The 23,928-nt window shown below is 34.5% G+C and overlaps 2 protein-coding genes, 1 long non-coding RNA gene and 1 other non-coding gene across 5 annotated transcripts; 3 read left to right on the plus strand and 1 right to left on the minus strand.

The window, feature by feature from the left end:
- The first annotated feature begins 4,862 nt into the window (after positions 1-4,862).
- Positions 4,863-5,315, plus strand: LOC120134246. The gene has a single exon (XM_039150714.1). It carries the CDS (start codon positions 4,863-4,865, stop codon positions 5,313-5,315), a length of 453 nt encoding a protein of 150 aa, XP_039006645.1.
- Positions 5,316-7,461: 2,146 nt separating this feature from the next.
- On the plus strand, positions 7,462-7,535 carry TRNAV-AAC. Its single transcript has one exon. It is a non-coding gene; the product is annotated as a tRNA-Val (tRNA).
- Positions 7,536-12,494: 4,959 nt separating this feature from the next.
- LOC120133854 lies at positions 12,495-16,367 on the minus strand. 2 transcript variants are annotated; one of them, XM_039150357.1, is made up of 6 exons: positions 16,094-16,123; positions 15,440-15,502; positions 14,655-15,351; positions 14,473-14,565; positions 13,366-14,139; positions 12,495-13,246 (listed from the first exon to the last, which is right to left on the minus strand). In XM_039150357.1, exons 3-5 carry the CDS (start codon positions 15,228-15,230, stop codon positions 13,603-13,605), a joined length of 1,206 nt encoding a protein of 401 aa, XP_039006288.1. In that variant the 5' UTR covers positions 15,231-15,351; positions 15,440-15,502; positions 16,094-16,123; the 3' UTR covers positions 12,495-13,246; positions 13,366-13,602. The 2 variants fall into 2 exon arrangements, with proteins under 2 accessions (XP_039006288.1, XP_039006287.1); XM_039150356.1 differs by having other exon boundaries at positions 12,927-13,246; positions 14,655-15,337; positions 16,094-16,367.
- Positions 16,368-19,284: 2,917 nt separating this feature from the next.
- LOC120134027 lies at positions 19,285-21,626 on the plus strand. The gene is made up of 2 exons (XR_005517144.1): positions 19,285-19,574; positions 20,900-21,626. It is a non-coding gene; the product is annotated as an uncharacterized LOC120134027 (long non-coding RNA).
- The last annotated feature ends 2,302 nt before the right edge of the window (positions 21,627-23,928 follow it).

Raw genomic sequence — 23,928 nt, forward strand, 5'->3', positions numbered from 1 at the left:
TCAATTTTGACTTAACGAATCATATATTTAATTAAAATTCATATATTATTTGAATATTTATTTCTGCAGAAAGAATGAAATAATTGAAATCACATAGTCCTTTTCATGTGTAACGTCCTTAACCCATACGTTGCAATTTGGCCGTGATTGGAGAAAAGGGAAGCTTAAGCCCTAAGAAATCCATTTGAAATTGAATGGTCAACTAGAACTCTTGCATGCATCAAGACAGTTTTTGTTTGTTGTTTAGCGCTTTTTTTCTTTACAGTGGAAAGAGAGTGAAGAAGACGCGCCATTGTGGAGGGAGAGCGAGCGTGTACTAGAAATAGCTTTGACTGTATCTGCCGTCCCCAGACGATACGGTTTCGCTTTCAAACAACCGAATCCAATCGAACCGTCTACAAGCTTAGGTTAGGACTCACTTTCTTCGAGCCGCCTTCTGCTATTGATGCTTAAGCTTTCTAACAATCTAAGTGCAATGCTATTGAAAAAGGTAAAAATCAATAATTAAATTAAATTATAAAAACAAAAAATAGAAATAAATAATTATATATGACAATTAAAATCCACACGATTTGTTGAGTTGTTGTCTGTTTACTTTGAATTTTATGTTTTTTCTATGTTTCATAATAAATTATTCGATTTTTAGTTTCATCTTTTTAATTGAATGGATCAAATTATTGATTTAATAATAATTATGATGCTATTAAATAAATAAATAAAATTAAATTTTTTCACATTTACTATATGAATAAAATAAAAGATTTTATATAAAAGTTTTCTTTTAAAAAAATCATTAAACGATAATCGTATATAAAGTAAGAAAAATTATATATATTATCTCTATTAAAAACGAGTTCAACTCATAGATAAATGGTTTACAGATATCCTATAATTATTTAAATAAATAAATAAATCAAAATAAACAATAGTTGAACGATAACTATTAATGATATTTGGTCAAAAGGAGTCGTGAAGTTGGAGCTTGAGAAAGATCATTTCGCTGAGAAATGAGATTAGGGTTTTGTTTGACGAACTAAGGGTAGTAAATACGAGAAACGTGTGGTTAGAAATCTGGAGAAAAGGTGATAGTGTCATGGCACAAACTGATTTGATTTCCTATGCACATTCCAAAACTTATTGTGTACTTGGCTTGGAGTTCGTAATAAGCTTTTCACTAAGGACTGGCTTATTAAGATGAGAATAGTTGTGGATGCCACGTGTTTTGTGTGGCGACGCGGAGGAAACTAAGAACCATCTTTTCTTCGAATGTCCTTTCTCGGTTGGGATTTAGAGGCATGCTTTGGATTTATATGGTTTGGATCGAGTGGTGCTTACTTGGGAGCAAGAATTGGAAAGGGTTTGCACCTAGAAAGACTAGTTGTTTCTTCTTCTCTTGCTCAAATTATCATGGAATGCTTGTATTTACTACATTTGGAAGGAGATAAATAAGAGGATTTTTGGTAGGATTGCTAGTGAGGTGCTTGATGTTTCAAATGCTACAAAGGAAACTGTTAGATGTAACCTCTATAGAAGCAAATTTGACAGTGTTGATAGTGTAAATTCTAGGCTCTATATAGATAGAGGCTTGCTTCACTTAGGACTGTTTGGTTCAAGTCATATAAGATTACCGAGGGAATGAAATCCACATTCTCCCGTTTGGTTGGACGGTAATCTCGTTCTCAGTAATGTTTTATTACCAACAGTGGATTTTTTTAGGTATATTATCGGGAATGTCATTACCCCATTCCCTTAGGTATTGTTGGATTACAGTCGTTTTGGACTAAAATGCCATTAATTTTTTTTCTCAAAAACATCATTCTTTTGTCATTGAATAATAAAAATTCTACGAATGTTAAATTACAAATTTATCCTTAAACTATTTTAGATTTACAAAAAATGTCTATAATTAAAATTTTATATGAAGTTCAGGGGTTAAAATAAAATTTTACCCTTTCATTAAACCTTTTTATATTTTCAATTTTGAAAAAAAATTATATAAATTTTATGAATTTAAATTTTTTAAAGAAAATATATAAATATCTTATAGTAATATTATAGTAGAATTCAACTTGTTAAAAAACAAATGTATAATAACGACAATTTGGTCAAATATGCATTCCAATAATTTTTTATTCCTTTAACCAAACACGGTAATCTTACATTCCTGCTAAACCAACCAAACACAAAATACAACATTCACAGTAATCCTATTCTCTGGTAATCTTTTATTCTCAGTGGTAATCTTACATTCCGTGAACCAAACACACCCTTGTGAGATACTCAAATTCTTTGTAACAACTTAATGTTGTTGTTCTTTGAATATAATACATGCATTACATCCGAAAAAAAGGATTACTAATAATTTTATAAAGATAGCACTTAATTTGTGTAATATTAAAAAAACTCAAAATTCACAAGATAATACTTAATTTGTGTAATATTAAAACTTACAATGACATAAATTGTTATTAGACCAAAAATCTTGGGAACACGGGATTATTATTCTTTAGTTCAGGCTCTACTTGATTAAATATTTAATAAATTATGCTATTTTTAATTTAAATATTTATTTTTACATGAATCAAAATAATACTAGACAAATTATATCGAATATAGAAATTTTAACATAGATCGGACCATTTTGAGCCCTCACTAAGCTCCGCCCTTGGTCAATCCTATCAATTCTCCTGTTACTAAGTTTGATCCATATAATCCTCCTATTAATGTTTAGAATCTCATCTAGACCTCTAACAAGGCCATTGAATTGCCTACCATTCCCCTTTCTCAAATAGAGTAAACAAAATCATTCTCAATTATCTTATGAATAAAAGAAAGTAAGAATTTATTATGAAGGCGTAAAGTGGTCCATTCCAACTCTCATCTTAACTTAGAGTTCTCCTAGACAAGTTGCACACGTCCATAATGACATCTCAAATATTCTTAGAGGAACGACATTAAAAACAAAGATGATTTCTAGTTTTTAGAGCATTACCACAAAGCCAACACTGTCCATCCACAATAGGACTCATTTGCAACAATCGACCTTTAATGAGAAGTCTACCGAGTACAGTCATCCATCAAATGATAGCATATTTTGCCGTACGAAGAGGGAACCGCAAAGTCCCGTGCCACATGAATTTAGCTCCTTCAGGTAAAATCGATGACCAAATATACTCGACTTTAGCAGTTCAAAAGTCATATGCAGAGTCAAATAAAGATTGCCTCTCTAACCTACCCAAGGTCTAGTATTTTTCTCAAGTTTCAGCTGACATTAACCTTGCTATTCACTCGTCAAAAATCATCCCTTTTGAAAACATAAACTTTAATCCAAGCAACTCAGACATATATGTCATCTATCAAAAATATTTCAGAGTAACAGCAAGATACAGGCTTTATTTCAACATTGGATATCTTTTACTCTAAGACCATCCTCTGACTTAGAGAGCAAATTTGCTTCCAGTTAACACGTGCACCTGCGGTAGTAGAGTTCTTTCCCTTCCAAAAGAAGAAAAAAGAAAACTTTGCACAAAGTTAATTAATCCTCCTAATAACTGCTTGTAGGAATACAAGTTACCTGCACTAATAATTAGTTATGCTAAACATGATGGCCTTTATAAATTTGGAGCCTGCTAACGAAGTTTAATTTTTTGCCAAAAATACACAATTATAATAATGTTAATTTAGAATTTATTCAATAAACAGAAAATTCATTGGCCACCACCCCAGACTAATGATCTCTTTCATCAAATCCGACCGACAACTAAAAACATTAAAATAATATATGAAACCAAAAAGTTTGTCGTCTTTTTTCGAGATAAAACGTTTGTTATTGTCCAATGTCCATTAAGGACAAAAAGTTTCATAACAAGGTGGCGTGTTAATTTTTTCCTATTTGAGAAATTTAAATATTAAATATTAAAAATAAAGTGTGAATTTAAATAAGAAAAAAACGTAAGTAAATCCAGAGTTTCACTTGGTTGAGTTCAATTAAACCATTCATTGAACAGAGAGAGAGAAGCTTTCCTTCAAAGACCCATGAGAAGACGTTCAAAGATCAAACAACTCGTGACTCCCACAAAAATTCCGCCGCTTTGGTCCATTTTTCTATATACATCAAGTGAAACATTGATGAAATACCGAGTTTGCTTTTACTTTTTATCATGTATATATATTTTATTTTTTATTATACAATCAATATGTTTGTTGTTATCGTATAATGAATTCGAACATAAAAACATCGTGTTAATAGGATAGATGGAAATACCAACAATCAATTGATTTAGTGGAACGAGACACTAGATTTCTTAAGTAAGGTTAGATGTTTGAATCCTGACGTTTGTGTATAGAGTAAATTGGGTTGGGAGGGTCACCTTCGCCTTTGTAGTACTTGATTTGGATTAGTTTATTAATGTTAGCATAATGAGTTAGTGAGCATCAATGATCATGCTCTAACATTGCTCGAGCTCCAGTGCATGTTGCATGGTTGCTGCATGGTGTTAGTAAAATAACTAATAGGTTCTAGAAGGCTGTTAGCAGCAGTTAAGGTTGTTAATGATTAGTTACAAAATATGTTAGGACTATAATAACTATGGGAGCTGTATATAAACAGAGGGATTGTAAACCATGAGTTGTATTCATTCTCTATTCAATATACAAGTATTTTGTGTTTCTTCGCTAGATATTTAACATGGTATCATTCGCAAACAGTCCTGATTTTGTTTTTCTTCCGCTGCATGGAGTTATTGCGAACGGAAATGCAGAGGAGAAGATCTCGAAGATTGCCACCGCCAATGGCATCTCCTGCGCCAGAGGAAACCTAGTCTCCTCCCAAATCAACCATTTTCAACAAAAGGAAGAGGAATATGGCTAATGCCTCACATTCCAATTCAGCTTCCGCTTTCTTCAATCTTCAGTCCTCACCGCCTAACAACAAAACTCTAACCACCATTTCCAATCTTAAGGAATTCACATCTTCTCAGTTGGAGGATATGAAGCGGAACTTCATCTATTGCTCTCACTCTGAGATTCTCAAGGATCTCGACGCCTCTCACTCTCGCCTCCACAAGCGCTTCAAGATCCTGACACAAGCATGCCAACAAGTAATGGAGGAAGCTGAAAAAGAATACAAGAAGATATCGGAAAAGATTGATAGCAACCATAAAGTAATGAAAGCCTCATATGCAGAATTCATGGCAGATGCTCAAGCCACTGCATCTCGTGTTTGTAAAACTTCCATTTCTGAACTTTCAAAGTCATTTGAGAAAGAAATTGATGATCTCCGCAACCGATTTGGAACGCCATCCGCTTATAATTGATTCTGAAACCGGAAGAAACTTCCTCTGGATCTTCTTTTTTGGTCTTGTATAATTGGAAGGGCAATGGAATTTTCCTGATGGGTAAATGGTGTAGCGTAGTATTGATTTTTTTCTTCTTTTTCGTGATATCTAGCTGTTACTATTCTGAAACATGTGGGCTTTATTAGTTCAAACAAGGGAAAAATGGATTCGTGTAGCTTAACTATTGATTAGGGAAAAAAAGTCTGTCAATGATCCTTGTATAAGAGGATGAAGAAGAAAGAAATGAAGGTGAGTAAGAAGAACGAAAGAAAGCATCGGCACTTTCGATTCAAGTGAACGAAAGGAAACATCGGCACTTTCGATTCAAGAAGAACGAAAGGAAGCATCGGCACTTTCGATTCAAGTGAACGAAAGGAAGCATCAACACTTTCGATTCAAGTGTTCATCTTTTCATCAAGAAGGTTGAATGTTAGAAATGAGTTGTAATTAGTTTTTAGAGCTTGTTGTAATAGTGTGTTCAAGGTCAGAAGAACATAAGAAGAAGAAGTAGAGGAAATGTTAGCATAATGAGTTAGTGAGCATCAATGATCATGCTCTAACATTGCTCGAGCTCCAGTGCATGCTGCATGGTGTTAGTAAAATAACTAATAGGTTCTAGAAGGCTGTTAGCAACAGTTAAGGCTGTTAGCAACAGTTACTATGGGAGCTGTATATAAACAACAGAGGGGTTGTAAACCATGAGTTGTATTCATTCTCTATTCAATATTCTAGTATTATGTTTCTTCACTAGATACTTAATAATTAATAACGATTCTGAGATCAAATTTATTATATCTCAGTAGCTTATTAACATTGAGCTTAAACAAACGTCAAATTTTTAACAAAAAATGACATATTTGGACATATGAATAGTTGAATTATTATTTTGTAACTTTTAATAGTCGAATGATCCTAAACCCTAAAACAATAACAGCTAAGGCCCCTTACCACTCAATTTTGCAATCAAAGCCTTAAATGATGCACAATGACCAGCAACCATCCACAGGTCGGTTTCAATATAAAGACATGGCTCGGTAGATGCTCAAGCAACTTTCTGGACTGGACCATCAGATCTGAAACCTTGACGGCGAGCTCTGCGACCACGTCCTCCACCTGCAATCAGTGATTTTACCCAAAATTGTTAATGTAATTATAATCAGACATTTTCCGAATCAACTTTCAAAGATGAGACAAATTACTTAAGATTTTGTCGATTGATAATATAAGTGACATTCCATACTGCATGAGACCAGCACTTGAGTGGCATGATGCTTGAACTAGGACACAAAAGGTTGTTTCTGTAATCTGCCAATGTTTCCTTTCGACCGCACCGTTCTGCTGGGACGTGTGTGGACAAGTGACTCGATGTTTAATGCCTAACTCACTCGACCTCAAGCGATTGTTTCGTTGAAATTTACAGAAGATATGATTCGGTTTTGCCTCATACTTGTCAATATACAGCCTCAAGCCATGCATTCTATACTCTTATAAGATGGTAGTAATTTCGTTAAATATCCTCCAAATTTACTCTTTGGGATTCCCTTAGTGATCTTAACTAGCCTCGAAAGAATCTCTTGCAAACGTAGATTCCTCCAAACAAAGAAATTACGTGCTCAGCTTTGAAATTCACAGCAGCATAGCAAGGACATTTGGTTCCTCCTGTATAAATAGAAGACCGATTTCTTTCCCTCAGCAATCACTTACCACTGGAACATATGGAGTACGCAAATACGATTCCAACCGAGAAACTCTTCAGAATAGCAAGAAAGTGGCAGAAGATGGCAGCCATCGGAAGATAGAGAATTAGTCCAGTAAAGATGGCAGCTGCATATCATTCTAATCAATCATCAACTGCTGATAAAGGCTGATTTGTAACATACACAATTGACGAGAGACATCCTCTGCGGCTTTTCTCGGCCGCAACCGCTGTTTCCTTGAGCTCTTCAAGATGTCTGAAGAGTTCGGACTACCGAGTGATAGGACTATAATGTTACCATGTGATTTAGTTATCGTGAATTACATTGTCTCCCTTGTGAAAAGTGGATCGGATAGGGTTTAGAGAGGAAAGTATTCAATTCCATTACTATCTATTATTATTCTAATTATATAACACGATTGGCCATTCGGTGTTGTGGTGTAGATGGTTATCACGTCAGTCTAACACACTGAAAGTCTCCGGTTCAAGTCCGGGCGACGCCACTATTACGTTACTTTTACTATTTTAATGTTTTCTTGATGCCAACACACTTTTTTTTTCTTATGATGTTGGGATTCATTCCATCAGTGACAGTAGAAACTAGAAACTTAGGAACATAGGGCAAAATCAAATTTCTGCTCTGAATCCATAGCAAAACATCGTCCATATAATATATATTGTGAATCCCGTGAAATCGGTACAGTCTTCCTTTTTTGGACATAGTCTTCCTATTTCAAGGCATCTATATTATGTTAAATAAGTGCAGAGAAAGATCCAGAAAATGAAACAAAATAAGATCCAGCAGCACAGGAAAGCATTAACTGGTCTTAATCTAGTATATGAAATTGGACATTTGTTCAGGATTCAGAGGAACTTTTTAGAGAACGGGAACAATATAATTAGTCCAGAGATTGAACCATGCAATCTGAACTAGCAACGTGACCTACAAGGAGGGTAGCTAGGCACAAACAAAATCCACATTGGACCTCTTCACCATCTGAGCACCATTTTCACCTTTGGGGAGTCTAAAAGAGTTCTCTCTCACAAGTCCTTGGCCCTCGCAAGATCTTATAACTATGATACCGTGTCCTTATTCATACCAACTTGTGTAACTTTAACGTTATCGGTTTCGGTTTATTGGTCACATGATTTTTCTCATGTGTGCAAAAAGTAAGATGGTGCTCGCATTTATATACCAGAACAGTAAGAGATTCATATCTCTTCACTAAAACAGTATAATGATGCTTCCTTATAAAATGATTCTGACCAAAAGATGTTTCATTTTCAGTTATTGTTCGTCTCTGTTCAGCTCTTTGCCTCTTTCAATGTCAGGAAGTTGACTTCCTTCTACTTCATGATATACCCAAAATATCAATTTCTGTTCTAAAATAAAACCCTGATCAGCAGCAGCTCTTTCAATGTCATGACATTATCTTGCATCAATTATTACATATTTAGAAGTTATTATAATTTAATCTCTGATAATGATAATGATAATGATAATGTTAAGCACAAAGATAGGCAATATAGAATCCATGGCTGAGGAGGCTCCATTCTGGTCCTTGACCAGCGATGTCTAATGCAAAAGCTATAGCAGTTGATGTTGATGAACAATCGGTGGCTCAAAAAGGTTATTTTTTTCATCTACACCACAGATAAGAAATGCCATCTCGCGCCCCTCAGCAATAACATATTTGTTGAACTCGTAAAGCTTTCTGATGAAGAGTTTGGTATATCAAGTTGTGGTCCTATGGTGTTGCCGTGCGATTCGACGACCTTGTTTGAATACATAGTCTTTGTGGTTCAAGAAGGGTTGGATAGACACCTGGAGAAACCTCTGCTTAGTTCCATTTCTCCTAGACGCTACTCTGTTTGCACATCTTTCAATCAAGGACAGACACGCCAACAGTCGCTTGTTCCTGGACACTGAACAACGTACTGTTGAAAAATGTAAATGACTGAAACTACCGTATAGTATAACACATTCAAACTCCATGTGGCAATAGAAAAAAACTAAAAGGAAAATCAATTCACGATCTATCTCTTTCCTACCATCACATGGTTTTGCATCCCTCAGGTCTTCATTGAGAACAACATGGAAGAGATTGTCCCCATGGATAAAGTGACAGGAAGGTCATGAAATTGATTGGATTTGAGCAGAGACAAGGTACAGTTGGAAATTTGTTTGAGGGAGGGTTTCTTATTACTATTTAAAAGTAATTAATCTTATACAAACAAGATCCTAAAAATGTAAGTTGAAATCTGTGATGAACTAATCATGAGTCAAATTGCAAGAGTGGACCATATTATTGTTAAACCACTTGGCAGACAGATAAAGGTGTCTGCATGCACTTCTTTGCTCCACGCAAAAGCAGGCAAGCCCCCTTGCAGATTAGCCCTCATATCTGCCATCACATGGCTTTGTTTCCTATGAATGAATAGTTGAAATCTGATTATTCATTAAAGGGAATGTCTGTCTTTGACCTTGTGATTATATATTCATCACAATTCAATTGCCTCATGTCAAGCACAACAGCTGCATTTAGCAATTGAAGACCTCAAAATCCCTCTCTTTTTTTCTTTCATCCGAGTCTTTTCTACTAAACTAAGTAAAGCAAGACGATCAGTGCCAAGAAGCTTATCAAGTTAGCAAGAAAATGGCCGAAAACTGGCTTCAATCAGGAGAAAAGTAATCACATTACCAAGAACCACCATGGATGCGGAAACAAACAGTTGCGATACATCATCGTCGGTCGAAAAGGGTCACTTTGTTGTACACAGTGTGGATCAGTAGCGCTTTGTGCTTCCTTTGGAATATCTAAAGTACAGAATTGTGATGGGGCTATTCAACTTGGCAGAAGAAGAGTTTGGACTACCAGGCAATGTGGTTCACATCTTGCCTTGCAACGCAAGCTTTATGGAATATGTAATTGCTCTCATAAAAAGGAAACCAAGCAAAGAAGTGGAGAAAGCATTGATCCTTTCTGTAGCCACTGGTCGTTGTTCATCGTCATATCTTTATCAGCAAGAAATGATCCTTTCTGGAACATCACAACTGTTGTTTCTCATGCTTAGTCTCTCTTGAACCTACACAGGCAACTTACTTCATATCTGCAATATTACAACAACAATTTCATAACTAATTAAAAAGACAGATACTTATTTCAATGAAAGCATGCAGATAAAAAGTCGCTTGTTTGTTGATTTTAAGCAAATTGGCTTTGAAATAACTCCGTGTGCCAAGGGAAAAAACTAATAGGACCACACAATTTAAAGTAATTAATCATATGTGAAGTGGATCCTAAACGAAATCTGTTATCAAATCATGAGTCAATGTTATTGCAACAGTGGACCGTGTTGTTGTTAAACCACTTGGCAGATAGGTGGAGATGTGTCTGCATGCAGTTGTATGCGCTCCACCTTGATGGGTTAACCATTCACTTGAAACAGGTAGGTCTCCTTTCAGATTAACCCTCGTATCTGCCATTACAAGGCTTTGTTTCCAATGAATACCTGAATTCTAATCATTCAATAAGCGTACTGTCTCTATCCTTGTGATTATATATATTCATGGAAGTTGCATTGCCAATAATTTCAATAACAATTTTATCAGCAACGATCTCATCTACACGGCGTTGCAAGTTGCAACGGTGGTTGCACGCAAATTGACACCCTGATTTTCTGATTTCGACTTGCGTCTCTAGAATCATCTAATCTGTTTAAAATTTTTAAATTAGGAGTTTTTTATTTGATGTAACTCATTTTATAAAAGTTTAATTAGGAGTAAATTATTTAAATTATATCTTTTATTGATTTTATATTTTACAAGTATTTTTAGTTTAAGTATCTACTGATTCAAAGTTATTATTAGAGGTGTCTGGTCATTATCAAGCTTAAAAGAATTTGTTATCCAATCAACGTTTGACATATAACATGTTTCTTAATTTCTTTTAATTTTATTTATTAAAAGATAAATTAAAATTATTTTAAAAAATCTTAAACCAATTTTCAAAATCTCTAAGCTCAAATCCCTAAAACCATTCGTTACTAATGAATTAGACACCATCAATCGATAATGAGGTTTAACAACGAATAAATGAACGAGTGTTTGACAACAACAGTGGCAAATGACGACAAAAATGGACTTTAAGATTAATAATTTAGGTATGAGAAATTTAGGAATGTATAATTTGTGGAAATTTAAAAGATTGAGATGATAACAGGGGATTACCAACAATGATAGTCCAATGAAGGGTGGGTGAGTGTTCAATAACAATGGTGACGGCCGACAACAGTAATGAACTTCCGGATGAAAGATTTTTAGAAAATATAATAAAACTAAAAATTCTAGAGATTTTTAAAATTTTAAAATTTAGGATATTTTAATTAAAAAAAGTTAATATTAATAAATAAATAATATCACCAGTCAAGTAATCACTGGTTGACAGAAATACCTTAAAATAATAACAATACTAAACTTTATACCCCTAAAATCAACAAAAGATCTTTTAAGTAATCGATATACTTCAATTTATATTTGTGTAAATAAGTATTTTATTCAACATTAATATAAATAATGTTTTTCCTTAACTTAATATTAAGAAAATATCTAAAAGAAGAATTTACATCTATATAAATAATTTAATAATAAAATGAAACAATCTAATCTTTAATTCAGTTCGAGTTCTTTCGGGTAGAAAATTCACATTCAAGCTTATAAACAGGTTCGCATTTGAGTCTGGACAAAAGAAGCATCTACCCAGGGCCCAAATTTAAAGGTTCATATATAATTAGAAAAAATTAATATACTTATTTAGTCATTCATCTTTTATTCCATTTTTATTTTGATCATTCAATTATTATCAAATTATTCCATTTTTATTTTGATCAATCTTTTGAAAATCAAACGTTTTGATTGTCAGTCTAAAATAAATTAACGACAATGTTAATGCAGTATTTTTAAATTATTTATTTAATTCCCATGTAAATATTCTTTTATTAGTTTTTACAATATGAAGATGACTGAAATCGAACCCTAAATTTTTTTGAAAGAAGGCAAACCCTAACCCTCTTAGATCAGCTTGCTTTGCGTGAATAATTAGATATTCAATAAAATTTCTTGATGTTTTCTATTTGAATTTAATGTATTTATTATACAACTTTTTAAACATATGAAAAATATAATTTATAAGTAAATTATTTTTAAAATTCTTACTATTCAATTTTATTTACAATAATTTTATTGGAGGCCTAATTTCTATATTCACCCATGGGTCACCAAAATCTTAAAAACGAACCTGCTTATAAATCCAAGCCGTTTTGCAGATTTTTTTTATAGGAATGGAAGGCCTCGTTAAAAACCCATTCTTGATTTTGATAATAAGCTCCTTAATCAGCGAAAGGTAGAAAAGAGTGCCTTGTATTTTATTAATAATGAAAAATTACATAAGATACAACCAATACACCAATAACAGTACATAAAACTTAAAAACACCCCCTGCCATTAAAGTCTTCACTGTAGACCAGAAAACCACAGTTGAATCCTAACAATCAACCTATCCCACTCTTAGCTAGATTGTCTGCCTCCCCATTTTACAGATTCAATACCCTTTGATCTGATAATTCAAATCAATGACTACAGCTTGAATACTATAAAATAGAATTTCCTCTATTTTCAATTTCAAACGATAATATAAATAATCCATAAGCTATTTGTTGAATTATGTCCCCATCAGCCACAAGTTAAAACCCAAAGACAAGTGAACTTATGTACCCCGCAGCAAAATCTTACACATTGCAGGCATCATAACTTAAACCTACTCCTACTCTCTCTGTCTCAACCTTGTTCTTGTATCTTAGAAAATCCTATGTTAAAAAACCGGGTAGAACTCATCAATGTGTGCAGGATTGAGTCAGTTGTAACTTATTCCGATACACTAAGACGAACGGCGACACGCACACTGTATCCTATCCTTTCTTTTAAAAAACAAATTGCTTGTATTTTCATCGTAATATTCATAAAAAGAAGGGTAAAATACGCAATGCATTCAAATTTTACCAAGTCGGTTAGAACTTTGAAGAGTCAAAGCTTCTCCGCTGGAATCCATTGGGCTCAATCCAGATGATGCAACACCATGAGTCCCATTATGAGAGTTTAACGGGCTAATGACTGCATTCGTCTGAGAATTTTTGCAGATGGTTTCAATTTCGAGTACTGCAGGAAAAAATTGTAAAAAAACTGTTAGGAGATGCAACACGAGATTTCACCATGAGTAAACAAAGAATAGCAGAATCTAATTGCATAAGAAAGCTTGATTTTGGAGAAGTAGCTACCTGCTCAAGAAAGGAATTAATCTCCTCTTCTGTAAGACCATCATCATCTCCAGCATTCTCTTCCCAACCAAGGGAACGTAAAAATGCAGCCTCTTCCTCATCAGGATGAAGGAAAACATCAGGCCTAGAATGCCCATCTCCATTGCTAGAACAGTGATGAGGCTCGGTATAAGCATTTCCATTCAGGGATATTTCACTCCTACTGTCAGTTGGCAAGTCAGCATTTGAGATTTCTGGTTATAGAACACCTGCATCCATTAGAGTAACAGAAGAGCTGGACTCTTCGGTGCCAAGTTCATCAGGCTTCTCGGAGACAGGTTGTGACATAGCAGGGCTGGGATCAAGGACAGAAGAAGCAGATTTAGTGGTAGATTTCTTCTTTAGAAGGTTGAAGAAGTCATTCCTACTCTGGGCTTGCGCAGTTGCTCTCTTCTCTGCCGTTAACCACAATTGAGTCTGATTACACTCAGCAGTGGCAGACCAGGGGCTGTTGCCTGAACTCCTAAAGGGAGCAGATGCAGCAGCTGAACAAGTGACGCTTCGTGGACTATTCACAAGTTTGTTGCTTCCATTAGTAGGACTCAAGTTATCCTTTTTGTTCACCAAGGAGACACCATTTGATTCTCGTGATGGTTTGAATATGGAAAGCCTGTTCTCATTAGAAACTTTTATACTGTCAGATCTTGAAGTTCCGCCATGTGTGGAGTTAAAAGAGACTGAAGGATGCAGCTTCTGTCCAACTTTAGGTTTCGATTTCTCTGAAGGACTGACCACCTATTAGACAACAGGAAGTGAATACTCTCACACACATAAAAGTAAAATAAGGAACCTTAAAAATCTTATCATAAGTATAAATTCAATAAGCAAAAGAAAAGAAGAAAAAAAGAAAATTAGAATAAGATTTCTAACACGGTATAAAATATAAACCAAATATCTCCATTTCCCCCCTTATTCCCTTTGCAGTCACTTCATCTCTATTCAGTAAAAAGTTAATTTACAATACCTTGACCAAACCCATGCCACCTCTGCTGCCACCAGCATATAACCCAATGTGTACTTATAATTAGAAAACATACACACAACAAAAGCTTAACAATAATAGCTCACCGAACTTTTAGGCGTTGATATTGTCACCAAGGGAATTAGTTGCCTTGACTGTTTGATAGCCAGCTCCTCAAGCCTTTGAGTTTCAACGTTTAACTAGAAGAAGGAACACATCAGATCTTATTTTTCAGCACTAATATAGTTTTTAATGAATAAACTAAGTACAGAAGAATTGTTCAAGTTACCATGGGAGGTGTACGAGCACGAGAAGGCCCCTGAGCCACTGCTTCAGCCATATTAAGACTCATCGTTGAAATTGGAGTTGAGCCTGAAGAAGCATTTTTTGAAGAAACTGCCACACCTCTGCCACTGCTTCCCACACCCACAGAAATGTTTGCAAGAGCTGATGTCCTGCCATAACTGCCAGTGCCAGGTGGGGTCCCCAAGGGAAAGCTCTGCCCAGGAATACTCAAACCAGGAGATGAAACACTTCCTATTTCAGACCCAAGTTGTCTTTCTTCAGCACCAAGTGAAGGAAAATCATGTTCGAACGCAGATTTATTACTCAAGTCAGGAGATGAAATGCTTCCTATTTCAGACCCCACTGGTTTTTCTTCAGCACCAAGAGATGGAAAATCACGTTCAAATGCAGATTTATCATGGACAGCTGTGCTAATTTTACCATTACCACTGTCATGATGGCTTTTTCTGTTGCAACTAGATTCATTTGTCGCTTTCCTTGGCCATGTGTCACTGCGCTTGCGAGCTATCATAGACTGTGAACGCCGTAAGACACCCTTCTCAGATATGCTTGGCAGCATTTTATCAAGAGAATCAGAATTGTTTCGGTTCCTATGGTCGCTGAGAACGGCATTCTTCCGATCATGATAACCATTAGTAAAATTTTCCCAATCCCTTTCCCGGTTACCTTCAGCAAAATTGCTATAAGCCAGTGAGTCAGAAGACCCTTTTCTACTATAACTCCTCCTAGAATAGACATAAGAGGCCCTATCCAAAACAGATGCCCTACCTATATCACCATCACTGTCAACAGACAACTTATTTCTGGCATGCTTCAAAGCAGAATGATTGTCTATAGGGGAAAAATCAAAGATTAGAATATATAAATTTGTTTTCGATTTTGCTTGAAAAGAACGACAAGCAGATAAATATCAAATTTTGCTAACTGTCAAGAGTGCTATCAGAAACTAGGCAAACAAGTTGCAGGCAACTACAGAGAAAAAATCAACTTCTAGAGACACACCTCTAAATACAAAATAAAGAAGAAACTCTAAAATAATTACAATAATGTTCTCTTTTTCAAGCAAAATGAAGATGTGCATTTCGAAATATAAGGCAATTAAGTAGAAGTTGATTTTTCTCTTTTTCAAGCAAAATGAAGTTGCAGGCAGCTACATAGAAAAAAAAAACTTCCAGAGACATACCTCTACAAGTAAAATAAAGAAACTTAAAAATTTTACAATACTGTTCTCTTTTCAAGTAAAATGAAGATGCACGTTTTGAAAAATGAGGTATGTACTATAAATCTAACATTTTGAGTGCTATAGGCATCCTTGAAGTACTATCATCAAATCTCTCCTAAAGATATCAACCAACAGAGATTTATTAAAACCATAAATGCAAGAAAGAAATAATACACCCTGAAGATATAAACTAAAATTACCTGAATGTGAAGACGATGATGTAAATTGGTGAATTGAATTGCCACTACCAGTAAGACTTCCCCCGCTCTTCAACCATTGTGGTATCAATGAAGGCTCAGTTCTTTCCATAACTCTTGCAAAACATTATCATAAAGAGAAAAAAAAATCCAAATTCTGTTTCTCTATTTCCAGGTCAAACTTCTCAATTCCCAAAAATTTTATGTTTCCTTAAATCCAGTTTCACCCATCAAATACCTTAACGTGAACCTCAAAGTTTCTAACTATTAGAACCAAATTTTTGCAATTTCAGAATTCTTTTCTTTACACTGTAACTAAGTTTGTACTTCGTGTCCCTCCCATACAATATACACTTTCAAGATTATCAAACCAGCCAATCAAGTAAAAAATTTAAAGAAATTATAATCATGGCATTGCTGAGTAATAAAATATACTTGAAGATTTTCCAAAAATTCTTCTAAAAAATGGTAACTCTCTAAACAAGAACTTCTACAATTCAAATGACCCGGTTATTTTCCCCCCTTTATATTCCTATTCCAATTTCAATATATGGTATGCTTCTAGAGTTCTTCAAAACCAGACAAAAACAAACTATGAAGACCAAGACCTCCACATACCTATGATGAACAAGAAAGCACAAAACGAGACTGCTCTGAATGAAGAACCTAGACCTAATATGGTAAATGACCAGAAAATTTGAACCCAAAAATAGTCCTACCCATCAAATACCTTAACGTGAACCCTCTAAAAAAACCCGGGTTCTACTTTTTCTACTATGAACAGTTCAGTAACAGAGTGAAAGGAAAAGAAAATTCTCAGATTATCATAAAGATCATCAGTCGCTAACCATCTAAATCAGATTAAAAAAAGTAAGAGGATATTAATCGTACGGATCTCGAGGCTTCGTCGTCCCTCAATTCTCTCGCGGTTCGCTATTCAGTGAATCAAATTCCAAACTATCAGAAAGCCAGGAGGAAAAATAAGGAAGGAAAAGCGTTAGTCAAATGAACAGCTTAGTTCGCTAAACGGCCGTAGTATTTTCTGATGTGAACTTGCTGAGAGGAAGATGAGAAAATAGTTTCTAGAACTGAACCGATGCAGATGAAATAGAGAAGAAGGGTGCAACATTTTTTTTCGTAATGTAAAAAATGGGTGACAAAATAAAACTTAACTTTAACTTTAAGTGTGTACAGTATTTTTTTTAAATAGGTGTTTAATAATTTTTACGTTATACTTTTTTATGTTTATATTTTTGAAGTTATATTTTTAGGTGTTGAATTATAATAGACATTAAATTTTGGTCATTCGCGACGTATGTCGAATTTATAGATTTTTAAAAATTTATATTTTAAAACACACTTTAAAATTTTGTTTAAAAAAACTCATTTTTTCTAGAATTATAAAAGAATCCTTAAAAACTTAATTTTAATCCCTTTAACACCTCCAGTTGATCGAAATTCCAATAATGTGAGACCGATCAAACAACCAACGGTCAAAATCCTTGCTCCAATCTCTAATTGTGGCACAAATAACTCCTTTAGTGAATTACGAAATCTTTTTTTTACACGGTCAGTGAATGTTCGGCTAGTCGTGAAAATTAAGGGTTTCAATCGTTGAGTGTTTGGTCGGTCGACCGATTGATGATGTTGGTGGCGGTAGGCAGTGTTAAGGGATTGAAATTATGGTTTTCAGGATTTTGGGGTTTTTTAAAAATAAATTTTAAGATTAAGTTTTTTTAAAATAAAATTTTAAATGCATAACCCGTGTCACTTAACAGTCGAATTTAAAGACTATTACAGTCCTGATACCTAAAAATATAACGTTAAAAATATTAAATACCTAAAAATATAATAAATAAAACTTTAGACACCTATTTTTAAAAAAATTACTTTAGATACTTAAAGTTAACTTTAGTATACTTTAAACATTTAAAGTTAACTTTACTATACTTTAAGCATTTATTTTTGTATTAAGTCATTGAATAATAATATAAAAATGATAAATGCAATTTCTATGTACTTTCAAGTATAAAACTACACTTAAAAAAAATATTATTTTGATTTGATTTATATTTTTAAATAATTCAAACATTCCAGAGGAAATTGTTATAAGGTGTTCCTTTCCCCTTATCTATTCGTCCTTTGTGTGAAGAGGTTGGGTCACGACATCCATTATGTCATGGATGTCGACTTTTGGGAACCGATGAGTCTCACTCGTCATGGTCTCCCTCTCTCGTTTAGTTTTCGCTAATGAGTTTTTGCAGGGCCAATTCTAATCAGGAAACCTTCTCAGAGTCACCCTTGATGAATTCAGCAGGTTTTCAGGTCACAAAGTGAACTCGAATAAAACTCGGGGTTTCTTCTATGTTGTTGAAGAAGAGCGAGCCGATAATCTTTGTTCCTCACTTGATTTTCAACATTTAACGGACTTCGAGAATTATCTGGGCATGCCTCTTTTTCATAAAAAAGTCATCAAAAGTACCTTTCAATCCATTATTGACGAAGTACTGCATACACTAAGTAGATGGGTTGCAACGAATCTCTCTTTTGGCTAGATCGACTCTCCTCATGATCACAAATAGAACAAATAGCGAGTCGGCTTATTTGGGGTGACATATAACGCCCCTTAAAACTTCGCTTGTCAATTGGGGTTATTATTGCCAAGGACCCGTTTGGATCAAAGATTTTAGGATTCATATTTTTTTTTCCTGATTAAGGATACTCATATTTGATTGGGTATTCTTTCTCAAGTGAGGATAATATTTATTTCCCAAGTATGTTTATTCCGAGAATGTTATTCTCACACACCCGTTGAATATTCTTTTATTCTCGTGTGCTAAGGGCTAAAATACCCTTATTTTTTAGTTTGTCTCTGTGATATCTTCTTCTTCCCGTGATAGCTTGCCTCCCTAAGAGAAAAATTTATCGTTCTCATGGTAAGATTTATTCTCCTCTCCCTTTCTTTACAATATTTTACTTGTTTAATTTTTCTAGAAAAATTATTGTAGTCGATTTAAGTTAACCTCGAGCGATAGTTTATTATAGTTGTTGTTTTGCTGGATCCATTCTGTCATTTTTTCATAATCTTGTGCAGTATTTGAGCTTTAATGGAAGATTGAATAGTCATAAAGAGGGGTTGTAAACTGTAAAGTAAAAGCAAGGATATTTGATAGGGTCCAGTTATATTCATAGTTGAATTAATTAGACTCTTAAACCGGTTATCTTCTCCCCCTTCTATTTTTCCATCACCTTCCCCAGAAAACCGTCAAAACTCCACCGACCCATGCCCTCCTCTCCATTGGCTCGCCGACGAGCTCTCGGTCTGTAACCCAGACCGTCAATGGCTCCCACCACTTCACAATCAAGGGCTATTCCTTAGGCAAATGCATGGGTGGATCGATCTCTTATCGATTTCTTATCGTTCTTAGTCTTAATCGATATTTGTATTTTTTTAACGGGAAACTTTACAGTTATACCGGCACAGGTAAGTTCGTCTTCTCTTCTGTAAGTCACATTTATATATATATTTTAAATATTTTCTGAGAATCATTCAAAACAATAGTCGTTGAACCCTGATCTCTGCATTTTTCGTTATTCTTTTTTTCCACATCAATTAGGGTGGATCGATCTGTTGTTCTTTCTGGCATTAATGCTAATTTGTTAATTTAAATGCCTGTTGATCGGTTCGTCAATGTTAGAAGGGATCCTGTTTTTTCTTCATCAAATGCTATGCTGTTAATCGGTATTTGTATTTTTGAATGTGTACGCGCTTCATGAGCTAGATCCGCTGCTTCTTGTTACATTTTTACTCTTTGATCAAGTTTGAATTGGTTGTATCTTGGTGATTCGTGTTAGTTTGACTCAGCGGTTATCTACTGTATGAGTTTTAACTAGCAAGATCGGAAATTTATGTTCTGTGCGTAAGAATCTCATGTATTAAATCGAAAGTGAAACTTAGGGATGGGAGGAACTATATATGGTTCTTTTGGGCTTAGTTCATAAATAATTTTGTCATTATTTATTTGCTTTATGCTAAAAAGAGTAATTTCTCATGTGTTCGATAGTGTTGCACATTTATTATAAACTGTTCTGTTCTTGCTGAAGCCTTTTCATTATGATGTGTGGGATCTAAGTGAAAAGTTGTGCATGGGTAGTGATTACCTTAAGCCAGTTATACTTTTAATACTGAAAGCTTTCTACTGAGAAGGAGATAGGTTAATCAAGAATAAGACAAAAGAAAACATATGCCCATGGTAGAAGTTCAGTCTGTTTTGTACAAAATAAATGCAAGTGATTGAATTTCATTATCAACATATTTGTTATGTATTTTTAAAGCTTCTGTAATGATATACATTCTACCTTTTTAATATGCTGCAACCTGCCATGTTGGAATTTGATTACCAAATAACTTAAGGTGGTTTATACTCTAATTTTATAGATAGCAATTTTGTTGCTTGCTTCTGCAAGTGTGAGCTATGCTTTACATGCATGGTATATTAATTTGTGAATAAGGTTGATATCTTAGTTACTACTTGCTATTTAAAAATTCAAATTATTAATTAAGCAATTAAAATCTGTTGATCTAAATGAAAGAATTGTTAATTAGTTGACTTGGCATTCATATGACTTAAAGGCCATGTCTTGTTGGCACTGCATGATCACATGTCAAACGGTGGCAAGAGCTATTGCCATCTAAAGATGATCCCTTGAATTTAACATTGTATTTTTTAATCAGAGAAATCATTAAATGACGATAGAATCAATAGAAAGATGATATTTCAAGGCTTTTATTTGACCTCAATTGTGAAGGATATTTCTGGTGCTGGAATTCTGTTTACACCTGTGCACAAATGCTTCAAAAGCACGAGGCCAGTTGGGGGATATTTTGCCGAGTCAGTCACTGATCTTGGAGAACTGCAGGCATTTGTCCGTATTTTTGGCTGTTATGGAGTTGATAGACTAGATAGGATGATGAAAGAGCACACTGCTGCCCTGTTGAATTGCATAGACACATAATTACGGTCAAACCGTGAATTGTTAGAAGCAGTTGCCAGCAGCATTCATTTTGGTGACAGAATAGAAAGGGAGGCTTGTTTGAAGCAAATTATGGATTTGGACACAATAATCGGTTTTTGCATTGAGGCAGGACAGGCCTTGGCTTTTGATAAACTTTTAGCTGAAGTTTCTGGTGCTGTGCTCAAAGTAGGTGCACCTCTAATTTATTCATTGCTTGCCGGAGTAGTTAAGCATATACCTGAAGAAATACCCGAGAAGAGGGAAATAAGAAGAATGAGGGGGTCGCAAACAGTGTTGCTCTTGCTGGTGATCATGACTCTGAGTGGGTTAGATCTATTTTGGAAGAAGTTGGAGGTGCTAATGATGGGTCCTGGAGCTTGTTGCCTTATTTATTTGCCACTTTCATGACATCAAATATCTGGAACACAACCGGATTCAACGTTGACACGGGGGGTTTCAATAACAATATCCATTGTTTGGCAAGGTGAGTGTCCTTTCTGATTTTCTTATAATTTAAAAAGTAGGAAAAAAACTTTTGGTCGCCATGAGTTCTGGAGACCGAAGCATGTTATATTACAAACTGAATGCCTTGTAGCTAATATGTCCTAAATCAAAAAAAATTATCAGGGAATTTATTTGATTTGTTTATTTGTATGGTGACATTGTTGATTATAAAAGAATATGCCAAACTACCATAACTACTGAAATGCAAAACTTCAATTCATGCGCCAGGCTTTGGAACTATTCTTAAGTATAATATTTTACGGAATTCTCTTCCCGAATGATTGTTACAAATAGAACAAATTCCAAACATTGATTTCCATTATATGTTTTATGCTTCAATGTTCAGCCGATCCATTTGGTTTCTATCATATGAGACATATTCAATAAAAATATTTGTAAGAATCCTTTATTGGGATGATTAAATCACATAAGATAAAGTCAGCTGTGATTAGAAAGCACTGTTAGCAGAGTGCGAACCAATTTTGAAGCAAGGGGCAACTTGATTTTTACACCAACTTTGAGATTTGTAATGGATGGTGAAATGCCTCATTATCTGCTTGCAAAGGATTTGATTTTGCAGGAAAGATCGTAATATAAATTCATGAGATAAATAATAATTATAAAGTATCCAGAATTAAGTATAAATATAAAAGATAAATAAATAAATTATTGTACATAGAAGATATAATAAGTATTATATCTTAGATAACAAAAATAATTTACAACTTTTTATTATTATGAATATCTATGATAAATTATTGTATGGAAGAATGTAAACCTTGTCGATTGAAAAACACAAGAAACCTTCCAGTGAATGCGTCACGTATGAACCGAATCTAATTTTCACAATGTAAATATTTAGTTAAATGTTGATGTAAAATTTTAATATATTTTTACATAAATTATGTAAAATTTAATATTAATTAAAATTAAAATAATACATGATATATTTAAATACTCAAGTAATATATTATCAACAGATAAAATTTTTATATAAATAATTTTTATTTAAATATTTAGAATTTCACTTGTTAAAAAAATATAAAACAAAAACAATTTGGTAAAATATACATTACATTAATCTTTTATTCCTTTAACCAAACATTGTAATCTTACATTCCTGCCAAACCAACCAAACACACAGTAATGTAATATTCCCAGTAATCCTATTCCCTGGTAATTTTTTATTTCCACTAGTAATCTTACATTCTGTGAACCAAACGCACTCTTAAAGTATGGTGCTCTGGGAATTCGGCCCCTAAGACCCCAAAATGAGGTTTTTCTCATTAAATCGGGGCATACATTTTCTTACGCGACCGGACTCTTTTTGGATGCGTATTGTTCAAGCTAAATACAAAATTACGGAAGTGCTGCCTCGACATATTGAAGCTAAGAATGGCTCTTTCGTTTGGAAATTCCTTTCTTGAGTTTGGACGTACATCCGTGATAATGTTTGTTGGTCAATAGGTGATGGGCGTGGTACTAATTTTTGGATATATTCTTGGATTCCAGGCATCAATCCTTTTGGCGATTCCGTTAGCTCAGATAATATTTTGAATCCTCAAGCTACCGTTCGCGATTTTGTGTCTAGTGAAGGCGAGTGGAATACTAACCTTTTGCGTCAAATCCTTGATGAAGACATTGTTCAACACATCATGGTAGTCCCCAGTCCGTGCGATCCTTTGGGTCATGATCAGCCAACTTGGCGTAGGGAGCAAAACGGGAAGTGCAGGTAAAGTCAGCCTTCATCTTTATTTGGTTGGCATGAGATTACGACGGCCCCCAATGCATTAGGCATTTTATTTGGTTAGTGCTAGACAAAAAACTGAAAACGAACGTTGAATTGGTGAAGTATGGACTTTCCTCTGACCATCACTGTCCGGTCTGTAGAACGGAAGAGGAATCAATCATTATGTGCTGCGTGATTGTCATTCAGCGCACTCTCTCTGGACTGAGCTTGTCCCTAGCCATTTACTGTCGATTTTCTTCTCTTCTTATACCTTTGATTGGCTTTAGTCTAACTTAACTATAAATGCAGGTCTGGACAGGAATGATTTCCAACGGAGACATATTTTCGGGGCCCTTATTTGGAAAATGTGGAAGCAACGAAACAATTTTGTTTTTAATGGTTAAATATTCTCGTCGATATCCATTATACAGGCATCTCGATCGTGGGATGTTCATTAGGGATATTCTTCTTAAAGTGCTATTCTTAAGGAAGATCAACAATAAGAAAACGATATGGAATCCGCCACAAGCTGAAACTTTCAAGCTCAACACGGATGGCGCTGTAAACACGAGGACAATGGAGGCTATCG

Source organism: Hibiscus syriacus, unplaced genomic scaffold, assembly GCF_006381635.1.
Source record: "Hibiscus syriacus cultivar Baekdansim isolate YM2019G1 unplaced genomic scaffold, ASM638163v2 tig00110597_pilon, whole genome shotgun sequence".
Taxonomy (NCBI): domain Eukaryota; kingdom Viridiplantae; phylum Streptophyta; class Magnoliopsida; order Malvales; family Malvaceae; genus Hibiscus; species Hibiscus syriacus.

Bases quoted from the DNA above. Each gene is read 5' to 3' on its own strand.
- LOC120133854 (XM_039150356.1), bottom strand. From the start codon at position 16,202: ATGGAAAGAACTGAGCCTTCATTGATACCACAATGGTTGAAGAGCGGG. The intron at 14,566-14,654 runs GTAACTTGAACA...TCCTTCTTCTAG, and splicing joins GTGCTCGTACACCTCCCATG to TTAAACGTTGAAACTCAAAG. The intron at 14,140-14,472 runs GTGAGCTATTAT...GTTGTCTAATAG, and splicing joins TATCAACGCCTAAAAGTTCG to GTGGTCAGTCCTTCAGAGAA.
- LOC120134246 (XM_039150714.1), top strand. From the start codon at position 4,863: ATGGCTAATGCCTCACATTCCAATTCAGCTTCCGCTTTCTTCAATCTT.